This window comes from Bison bison, unplaced genomic scaffold (assembly GCF_000754665.1).
Source record: "Bison bison bison isolate TAMUID 2011002044 unplaced genomic scaffold, Bison_UMD1.0 scf7180017864375, whole genome shotgun sequence".
Taxonomy (NCBI): Eukaryota; Metazoa; Chordata; class Mammalia; order Artiodactyla; family Bovidae; genus Bison; species Bison bison.
This window is the reverse complement of record NW_011494947.1, coordinates 3,556,728-3,567,991: the sequence shown is the minus strand read 5'-3', so window position 1 is coordinate 3,567,991 and position 11,264 is coordinate 3,556,728. Positions and strand designations below refer to the sequence as shown.

Below are 11,264 nucleotides of genomic sequence, written 5' to 3'. Positions count from 1 at the left end.
CCATGTCCTGAGTGCCTGTGCAGAAGAGGTTCTAGACTCTAGGGAGACCCAGATGCATTGCACCTGCCTCCAGAACTCTGCTGATGTTTCAGGAGGACATGCGGGCCTCCCCAGCCTCCTCCAGGGTCAGCCCAAGCCTGGCTGAGCCCTCCTCGTAGACACACTGGTTACTGTGCAGGCTGGGAAGGCCTAGGGGTGCAGCAGTCCTGGACGGGGGTGGCCCATGACCCCTGGCTTCTTATATGCTGTCTGAGGCCTGTGAGGCCATGGGGACATGGATAGGTCTCCAGGGCACCTCTCTGCCCTCTTGGGTGCCAGTGTGTCTTCCTTCCTCACCTTCCTTCCTGCAATACTTTCTCCTTCTCCAGACTGGTAGGTATAAAAGTGGATCAGCTGCTTGGGTTTTTGTTCAGAATTATTGAGATGAAACATCCTCGGAGGGGTGGCTGGGCAGTGGTTGTTGGTGGCTGACTCCCCAGCCCACCGCCCCAAGCCCCTGCCCCCTGCCCTGTGACACGTGCTGTCATGACTCAGCCCTGGCCAGGCCTCTGTAGCTCCTCGAGGAGGATCCTGGACCCTGGAGACAGCCCAGGACAGGAGCAGACTCTGAAGTCTTCCCACACATTTTCAGTGCCTCCTCATTCATTCGTTTATCTCTTCATTCATTCATTCATTCATTCACTTAACACTCAACAAATATTTGTGCAGAGTTTGCCTTGGACTTCCCTGCTGGCTCAGACAGTAAAAAATCTGCAATGCGGGAGACCCAGGTTCAATCCCTGGGTCAGCAAGATCCTCTGGAGAAGGAAATGGCTACCCACTCTAGTATTCTTGACTGGAGAATTCCGTGGACAGAGTAGCCTGGTGGGCTACAGTCGACGGGGGTCACAAAAAGTCACACAACTGAGCGATTAACACTTCCTACCTTGGACCAGGCCCTGTGATGGGTCCCAGGGAGTCAGAAAACAGTTAAGTTCCAGTCCCTGCCAGACAAACGACCCTACATTTACCCTAACCCTACATTTACCCTACAGCGTGACAGAGCTGTGATGGGGGGCTGTGTGTGTGTCTGGGATGGCTTCCTGGAGGAGGCGGCATTCTGCTGAGAACTGAAGGTGAGCAGGGAGGCAGAGAGAAGTGGCAAGTCCAGGAACGGAATGGGCAAGAGTCCACAAGGGAGAGGATGTGTCTGTCCAATGTAAATGCTGGCCTCCGGGAGACCACTAACCTGGGACAACATCTCTGAAACCACTGGGGCGCCCTGTCCTGGCGCTGCCCACCTGGGGGACCTGGGGGTCCCATCCAGTAGATAGAACCAGAAAGCTCTCAAGAGGATGGCCCCATACCTCTGTCAAGTTCATGGTCAGTTTGCCCAGGGCTGGGCTGGGAACTGGGGCTACCTCCTCCCTCCCTTCTCTCTGCCAAGCAGCTACCAGGGGTGTAGTAAGAAAAAGAATGGGTCTGGGATTTGCAGAGGGAAAGCCCTCACTTGCTATGTGACCCTGGGTAGGTCCCAGCCCCTCTCTGGGCCCCCCTTCCGTCTTCTCTGTGAAGCAGTGACATCCCCCCGCAACTCTCGAGGTTGCTGGGGGCCTCCAGGGAGTGATGCTGGAAAGTTCGCCTCAGTGATCTCACCACCTGCTCCCACTTGTGCCTTAGCTTTGGTCCCTGCGTGTCCTGGACAGAGGCTGACCGGTCCAAGCGTGAAAGTGGCTCTTGGCTCCTTGCTTGAGATTCCGGGGGTGGGGTGGGGCTGGCCTCCTGGGGAAGCCCCCGGAAGCCAAGGTGCCCTTCTCCAGAGGGCTCCAGGGTCCACGCTTCTTCTCCTCCCTCCTGCCCATCCTTCCTTTCTTCCTTCCAATATGAGTGCCGCATACAGTGCCAGGCCCGACCCTGGCTCTGCCCTCTCAGGCATCATAAGCTGGCACCCCCCTGGCCCTTCTCAAAGCTACCCTGCCCTACATGCCCCTCCCAGCTACCACTGGCCTGTGTGCCGGGGACTCCAGCACAGACCCCAGCTTTAGAGATGCTCCGGTTGCCTTCAGCCCCCTCTTCTTGGCTGACCATTCACGCTAAGCCCCTGGACAGACTCCCCCGCCTCCCAGGATCCCTCTACAAGAGGACCTGGGGGTACTCATTGGGCCGGCTGCTTATGCCAAGGTGGTAAGAAGCCTGGGCTCTGGACCAATGTGCAGATTTAAGTCCCTGCCCCAGCCTTTACTGGCCATGTGGCTTTGACAGGTTGTTTAACCCCGTGCCTCAGTTTCCCCTTCTGTAAAAATCAGGCTAAGAGCACCCAGGTCGGATACTCATGAGGGTTCAGTGAAGTGGTTCCTGTTACCTCCATTTCTCAGGGGGATTCCTGAGGCTGGGGTGGAATAAAGGCTTCGCCTGTGGCCACTGTGCTGATGAGCCAGCGCCAACCTGCGGCCCTAAACCAGGACCCAGGCCTCCTTAACCACCTCTGCTCCCTGTTACTTCTTATCTGATGAGGCGTGATTCTCTCCCAAGGCTCTCCTGCTGCCCTGGAGTCAGGGATGCTGCCTGGAAGGCACATAAGGCTACAGATTCCAGAATTCCTGTCTGAGCCCCACTCCTAGGGGGTCTTTCAAAGGAACCCAGCTCTCTCCCAAGAAACCTGGGTGTTAGGGGCACAGCCTCCATGCACCCCCCCCTCCTCCACTTCCTTCCCCAGCCTCTTCTGGCTGTGAGTATTTCTGCAGCCTCAAAACTCCTTTGACCAAGGCCCAGTGTTAATTTGTTAAATCCACATCGAGGTCCTGGGGACCCGTTGTTTATTTTTGTGAACGTGTTGGCAGAGATCACATTTGGGGTGGGGGAGACCGCTTATTCGGTCGGAATAAATGCTAATTAATAAAAGTTATTTATTTGGGTTGGAGCTCGCCGTGGCCCCAGGGTCAGGCACAAACTGACTATTTGAAGCAAAAACAAACAGAGAGTGTCTCTCAACAGCTTGAGAAAGGCAGAAACGAAGAGGCCGGGTTTATTTGTCTTAGGAAGAATTTGCAGTTAATTCCCTCCAGACTATTTAGACCCTTAAATTAAATGGAATAAGAAAAACCATGGGTGCAGGGGAAGGAGCCAGGAACACTTGATCATTTGGCCGAGAGCAGAGTTTTTAAATGTCTTTGGCCTGAAGTCAGCCAAGTAAATGGTATGTGTGAAATAATTTAATGGCAGAGAACAGTGCAGCAGTCACATTTTCTCACTGTAATGTAGTAAGAGAGAGAGCGTGGCTGCCTCTGCTATCTGAGTCCGTTTATCTTTCCCCGGACTCAGCCCCTCACGGTAGCCCCTAAAGAGCCCAGGTAAATGGAGGTGGTTTCAGGCTTTATTTTCAATCCCAGAACTTTTACTGAACAAAAGGAAACTTTGGGCACAGCCTTTTTGGGACAGACCTGGCCCCAGTGCTCGCTGGCCCGAGGCTTCAAGAGTATTTATTTATTTTCCAAATGCTTGAAGCTCAAGCGTGGAACCCCCAGAGGACACACGCCCACCACATCCACTTCTCAGGGGGCGATTCAGGAACTCGTGGTAACGAACATCCGGCGCATCCACTGGGAAGCAAAGTGCAGCCTGAGAGTGAGCCCTGGCTGAGGCCAAAGCTGTGGGTTCAAGTCCTGGGTCACCTCCAAGACACCTCCTAAATCTTCCACATCCTCAATGGCCTCTTCTCAGCCTCTGCCCGCAGTTGGGACTGGAAGCAGCTTTCTGCTAGGGGCTGGGCTGAAGAAGAAAGATCCTTGTTTTTTTGGGGGGGTGGGGGGTGGAAGCGGGTTGCATACAGTCAAGAATGTTAAGGGCAGGAACTTCCCTGGAGGCCCAGCGATTAAGACTCTGCGCTTCCAATGCAGGGGGCGCAGGTTCGATACCTGGTCTGAGAATGAAGATCCCACATGTTGTGCAGCACAGCCAAAAAAAAATGTTAAATGCAGCGAGCATTTATGGAGCAATGACTGTGCTCTTGGCATTCAGTTAAACTCAGCTTCTGCAGGAACTTTGTGTGACCCTGGGCAAGCCACGGTCCTGCAGGACTCCCAGAGGTGAGGTCTTCCCCCCTCAAGGATGTCCCCCCAAGGATGGAGTGAGATGACACGATCCATGAGGTCTCCCAGAGCTGGGACTGAGAGTGTGATCCCCCGCTGCCCCGCCCCACACCTGGCATCACCTTCCCTGGGAACCAGCAGAATGAGGGAAGACGACCCAGCAGAGACAAACTCATACTCCAGGCTGCCTGAGTCTCCCCACAGGCACATCCCAGCTGCGTGATCTTGGGTCAACCTTTCAGAGCCTCAGTTTCCCAGTGTGTGAAATGGGATAACACCTCGTAGGGCAGATGCTGGGATCCAGTGGATGGGAGTGTGTGCAACACTGGACGCTGTTCGTGCCCAGACCCACTTTGGTTGAGCGCATTCCATCACAGCTGCCCTGACGGAGAGAAGTGAGTCCAGCCCAGCTGGGGTGAGGGGTGTGAGAGTCGGGTTGCTGGAGCTGGGGGTGTAAATCCCTTGCCTGAGAGTTTCGGCTCCAAGGCTCCAGCAGTTTAGCCAAAGAGCAGAGTTGTTTCTTCCGGCACCCCCTTGGCAGGGGCCAAGGCTGCAAAATGGTTTTCATTTCAACACCCTCCGTTTTGAATTGCTCAGAAATTTCCCGAAAAAGTCTCCTTTTTTGGCTGAAAGGCCTCCTGCGTTGGGTTTGTGCCCAAGCAGCATTGCCTAAAGGGGGGGGCGGAAATCGGCTCGCGATGGCTGGTGTTCCAGAAGCTTCCATCCACTCTCTGGGGTCTTGATCACACAGGTTTTCAGCGCTCGACCCTTGATATTTCGGTGTAAGGTTTCTTCCCGCTTGAGGGGGTGAGGGGCGGGGGTGGAGAGACATTCACAGCCACCAGACATTCTCATCCATCTTCACCTTTTCTTGGAGGAAAGGGGTGAGGAGTGAAGATTGAAGCGGGTCCAGGAGTCGAAGCCAGCTCGCTCCGTGTTCCCTGCCACCGCCTACCCCATTCCCACATGTGTCCTGTGTTTTTAGTACTTTCCAAAGGGGAAAGTACTGGACTTCAATTCCTGGTCCTCCCTCCAAACCAGGGCCTCTCTCCCTCAGCGCTGTGCACACGGTGAGCCAAAGAATTCCCTGATCCAGGGTCTGTTCTGGGCACTGAAGCATACTTAGCAGCAGCCCCGGTCTCTACCTCCGTCCCAGGAGCTCCATCCGCCTCTCAGTCCTGACCTTCAAAATTGTCTCCAGACATTGCCAGATGTCCCCTGGAGGCTAAATTGCCCTCAATTGAGAACCACCGGTCCAAACCCAGTAAGGCCATCTTTTCCCGGGAAACCCTGCCTGATTCCTGCTTGACGACTCCCCTGCCCCCACCTCCGACCCATGCAACCATTACTGGACTCGTGGAACAGTTTGCCCTCCAATCCAATCAGCTGGTTGCTCAAGAGTCAGTAAACTCTGTGAACGTGGGAGCGTTCAAAAGCCAGGATTGAATGGTATCTGTGGCCGGGCCTGGAATGTTCTAGATGCTCAGCTGAGCAACTCAGCATCGTGTGAAGAATGTAGGATGTGATCAAACCAGTCAATCCTAAAGGCAATCAATCCTGAATATTCACTGGAGGGACCGATACTGAAGCTGAAGTTCCAGTACCTCGGCCACCTGATGCGAAAAGCTGACTCATTGGAAAAGACCCTGATGGTGAGAAAGATTGAGGGCAGGAGGAGAAGGGGACGACAGAGGGCCAGATGGTTGGATGGCATCACGGACTTGATGGACGTGAATTTGAGCAAGCTCCTGGAGATGGTGAAGCCTGGCGTGCTGCAGTCCATGGGGTCGCAGAATCGGACATGAATGAGCAATTGAGCAGCAACATAAAGGGAATGTGTAACTGGGGAAGCAAAAATACAGGGTGTGTCCCCAAATCCAAAAGGTTATCCACACCCTCTGCTGACCCAGCTGGGAGCAGAACTGGCCTTCCCATCCACTGCTGCTGGGAACCCTGGAGGGGGTCCTTGGCTCTAGCTAGCTTTTTACTCATTGGCCCAACAATCCCAATTCTAGGAATCTGTCCCAAATATTCACTGGAAAAAATAGAATATCATGTTAGCATGAGGTTATTCACTGTGGTATTCTTCTGAGTTGCAAAAGATGGGAAACACACCACCTGCCAATCGATAGGGCTCTGGTTCTAGTTAAATAAACCACAGTTTAGGGATTTCCCTGGTAGTCCAGTGGCGAAGACTCTGCCCTCCTGATGCAGAGGGGACCTGGGTTCGATTCTGGGTCAGGTAACTAGATCCCGCGTGCCACAATGGAAAGATTCCGCAGAGCCAAATAAGTAAATAAATATTTTTAAAAACCTAGTACATTTGCACAACTGAGTGGCACAGAGCCACATGCAGGGCTGTCTGTACTGGGTGGCAAAATCCCTGGGATGTGTTGCTCAGTGGGATCAAAGAGAGGGGCACAGCAGTCCGCAGTCTGCTAGCTTCCAATAGAAGAGCAGGAGAAAATATGAGAAAAAAAACTGCAAAAAGCAGTGCGGAAAGGATAAAGCAAAGACGAATTTTACAATGGTTCTGACAGGTGGAAGGTGGGACAGGGAACGTGGTAAAGTCGCTCAAAGTCAACCACTAAAAGGAATGAAATAGGGTCATTTGTAGAGTCATGCTTATAAATTATTTTTAAATCACACATAATTTTGTAAAGCTTGGGGAGCAGAGTCGGGAACTTTTTGTCCCTTTCTGTGTTGTTTGAATCTGTTACTGTGACAACAGGTGATGGTTACTGTTCCTGTGACAACTGTTTTGGTTCTTTGCGATCCCATGAAATAGTCCATGGGGTTCTGCAGGCCAGAATACTGGAGTGGGTAGCTGTTCTCTTCTCCAGGGGATCTTCCCAACCCAGGGATTGACTCCACGTCTCCTGCATTGCAGGCAGATTCTTTACCAGCTGAGCCACCAGGGAAGAAGGGAACAAAAGGGAAAATACAGATCAGTTCATATGATGCAAATAAAGAAGGCTGGTTTGCTGGCCCGGGGGGAGCGGTCTCAGGAGTATAGTAAATAGGAAGAGGAACGTTGCAGCACCAGTGTGTTCAGCGTGATCTCATACTTGTAAGCTTTTTAAATTTTACTTTGTTGGAGTATAATTGCTTTGCAAAATTGTATTAGTTTCTGCTGTACAATGAAGTGAATCAGCTATAAGTATACATATATCCCCTCCCTCTTGGACCTCCTCCTCCCCAGCCACCCCCTATTCCACCCCTCTAGGTCATCACAGAGTACCGAGCTGAGTTTCCTGTGCTTTATAGCAGGTTCCCACTAGATATCTATTTTATGCATGGTAGTGTATATATGCGGAGATGGCAAAGGCACCCTACTCCAGTACTCTCGCTTGGAAAATCCCATGGACGGAGGATCTTGGTAGGCTGCAGTCCCTGGGGTCGCTAAGAGTCAGACACGACTGAGCGACTTCACTTTCACTTTTCACTTTCATGCATTGGAGAAGGAAATGGCAACCCACCCCAGTATTCTTGCCTGGAGAATCCCAGGGATGGGTGAGCCTGGTGGGCTGCCGTCTATGGGGTCGCACAGAGTCGGACACGACTGAAGTGACTTAGCAGCAGTGGCCCCTGGAGGAGAGCGTGGTAACCCACTCCAGTATTCTTGCCTGGAGAATCCCCAGGAACAGAGGAGCCTGGTGAGCTACAGTCCACGGGGTCGCAAAGGGTCGGACACGACTGGGCAACGAAACACAGCACAGCACAGTCTACATGTGTCCGTCCTGATCTCCCCGTCCCTCCCAGCCTTCCTTCCTGCCCTGGAAATATGTTCATCTGTAACACTTTTCTAGATTCCACATATATGCATTAATATATATTTGTTTTTCTCTTTCTGACTTATACAGCCTATCTGACCAACTCTAGGTCCACCCACGTCTCTGCAAATGACCCTATTTCGTTCTGTGACATGTGTACCCTAATATTCATTGCAGCACTATTTACAATGGCCAGGACATGGAAAGAACCTAAATGCTCAATGACGAATGGAGAAAGAAGACGCACATGAACACAATGGGATATTACTCAGTCACGAAAAGGGGTGAAGTAGGGTCATTTGTAGAGTCATGCTTGTAAGTTATTTTAAATGCACATCTGTAATTTTGTAAAGCTTGGGGAGTAGAGTCAAGAGAAGGGCGTCATTACTTTTCCTTTGTCCTTTTCTGTGTTGTCTGAATCTTTTACTGTGACACTGATGTTACTTGGTTATTAGAATATACTTTTTTTAACATGAAATCTCCAGATTCTTTAATTTGATGAAGTATCCTTTTTTTTTTTTTCAAGTATAGTTGATTTACAATGTGTTAATTTCTGGTGTACAGCAAGGTGATTCAGTTATACCTATATACATTCTTCTTCATATTCTTTTCCCATTATGCTTAATTATAGGGTATTGAATATTGTTCCCTGTGCTATATAGTAGAACCTTGTTGCTTATCCATAAAATACACATTTTTAATAAGAAAATAAGATACATAAGCAAGTACTGAAGCAGACAGGGTTGGTTCTAAGTGTCCAGTGAATGCAATGGAGGAGAGAGCATTCCCTGTGCACTCAGGAGATCAGGGAGGGCTTCCTGGAGGAGTGAGCAGTGAGCTGGGCCCTTCAGGATGAAGGGTCAGCAGTTTAACCCCTGGGTAAAATTGAAATGTGGAAACAGTAACTGAACTCCCCCCTCCTCCGTAGATGGGGCATGAGGAGGTGAATAGCACCTGCCTGGGTTTTTGTGAACATCCAATGGTCTGTGGGTGTTAAAAAGCCTACCTGCATGCAGTGGACCCTCAGAACTGTGACTTTCACTGTGCCTTTTTATATATTAATGTGATTCAACAACAAATACCCATGGTGGTTGACCATACCCCAGAGTTTGAGCCAGCTTCTGAGGACACGTAGATGCCTCTGGCCCTCCCTGATCAGGTCTGTTGTCCCTCATGGCAGCAGGTGCCTGTCCCCTGGCTCCCCAGGAGGGGGACCTGGCTGCTCTGGTTCACCTTTATATCCCCAGGGCCCTAGCCCTGTGCCTGCCACGTCGTGTGCTCAGTAAGTGTGTTGTAGAATAAATGGATGGATGGATAAAGAAATTAACAAAGGAGTGAATTAAAGGGTCCTAATCTCAGGGCTGGACCATCCACCCGCAGTGGGAAGACACAGGTTAAAGCGCTCAGCGCACGTTGCCTGAGTCGTGACCATGTGGGCGCCTGCGGGCGCAGGGGCGGCCCGGCCTGGCCTTGAGCTGACCCTTGGGTCCCTCTGCAGGTGAGTGTCCCAGCCCCGGGCGCAGCAGCGCCGCCAAGCGGAAGAAGAAGCAGCGGCGAAACCGCACCACGTTCAACAGCAGCCAGCTGCAGGCTCTGGAGCGCGTGTTCGAGCGCACGCACTACCCCGACGCCTTCGTGCGGGAGGAGCTGGCCCGGCGGGTCAACCTCAGCGAGGCGCGCGTCCAGGTGAGCGCTGCGAGTCCGTGGGCTCCTCGCAGGAGCGTGTACAGCCACCATGCACTCAGGGTTAAGGAATTGCCAAGGTGTGCGGGGGCGTCTGAGGCCAGGAGGGCTGAGGGTCCGATCCAAGCCCTGCCACTGGCCAGCTGTGTGAGCTTCAGCAAGTTACTTAACCCCTCTGTGCCATAGGTGGTGGTGGGGGTGTAGTCGCTAACTCGTGTCTGACTCTTGCGACTACATGCACTGCAGCCCACCAGGCTCCTCTGTCCATGGGATTCTCCAGGCAAGAGTACTGGAGTGGGTTTCCATTTCCTTCTCCAGGGGATTTTCCCGACCCAGGAATCAAAACCAACTGGGGTCTCCTGCTCTGCAGGCAGATGAGCTATAAGGGAAGCCCACAGGGTGGCTTCCCTGTAAAATGAGGATCGCGTGGGTCTATTTTATAGCCTTCTTATGAGAAAAGAATTATTTTTGTGGCTTAGCTCAGTGTCTGGCACAGAGGGTTTTGATAAATAAAAGTCGTTTTAAAGTGTCCAGGGCTTTCTCCGTGCCAGCTCTGAGCAGAGTGCCCAGCATACAGCTCTCTTCATTACAACCTTCCAGCAGCTAAATGTTCATCGGTTCATGCCTTCATTCCTCCACTGGCACAGTCTCCAACACACACTGACCCAGCGGCAGGCACTATATCACCCCCATTTTACATATGAGAAAACTGAGGCTCAGGGAAATGAGGCCGCCAGTGTAGGGTGGGTGACAGAGCGGGTACACAGTGGGTCCAAAAGGACTTGGGTCCCCCTGGCAGCCCACTCATGGCTCCTTCCCACCCCCAGGTCTGGTTTCAGAACCGCCGGGCCAAGTTCCGCAGAAACGAGCGGGCCATGCTGGCCAACCGCTCGGCCTCGCTGCTCAAGTCCTACAGTCAGGAGGCCGCCATCGAGCAGCCGGTGGCTCCCCGGCCCACCACCCTGAGCCCGGACTATCTCTCCTGGACAGCCTCGTCCCCCTACAGGTGAGAGTGGGAACTGCTTCCGGTCAGGGTTGGCGGGCGGGCAGCAGTCTGGAGACCCCCATGGGGTGTTTTAGGATCCAGATTCCTTCGAGGCTCTGGAGAGAACTGTGAAAGGGGCCCAGACCCTCCGTGGACTGGGGGTGTGTGGGCAGGCGTGTGACTGTGTGCATGGGGGAGGTTGTAAGAATGTGTGTGTGTATGTTTGTGTGTGCGCGTGCGCGCACGCACGTATATTTGTAAATGTGTGGACTGGCAAGAAGATGAGAGTAGGGAGTGGAGAAACCCTGTCACCCTGAGGGAGCTGAACAGCTGCCAATTTCTGGGACGTCCCTGGTGGTCCAGTGGCTAAGTCTCTGCACTCTCAATCCCGGGGGCCTGGGTTCCATCCCTGGTCAGGGAACTAGATCCCACAGGGATCTAGATCAGGGAACTAGATCTTCAGCAGAACTTTAACAGCCACAACTAAAAGAGCCCACATGCCACAACAAAGACCCAGCGCAGCCAAATAAATTACTAAATAAATTTTTTTTTAAATAAAAAAGAAAGAAAACCTGCAGCTTTCTAGGCTGGCGCGAGCACCTCCGCACCTCTTGTCGGTCATCCTGGAGGGAGGCCGGGAGGGCCCCCGAGGATGGTTCCCAGTCCTGGGGACCTGGCTGGGACCTGGAGGCGAGGGCTGGGGCAGTTTTGTCCTGGTCAAAGCCAGGAAAAGGTGGCAGGGCAGGGCGGGAGAGG

General features: G+C 52.6%; 1 protein-coding gene across 1 annotated transcript in view; it reads left to right on the top strand.

Annotated features, from left to right (window-relative positions):
* The window catches only part of PRRX2 (paired related homeobox 2), a 53,716-nt gene that overhangs the window by 41,169 nt on the left and 1,283 nt on the right, over window positions 1-11,264 (top strand). Inside the window, exons 3-4 of the mRNA XM_010856954.1 lie at window positions 9,339-9,526; window positions 10,351-10,529. Coding sequence (XP_010855256.1) covers window positions 9,339-9,526; window positions 10,351-10,529 — 367 coding nt within the window. The remainder of the gene's footprint in view (window positions 1-9,338; window positions 9,527-10,350; window positions 10,530-11,264) is intronic.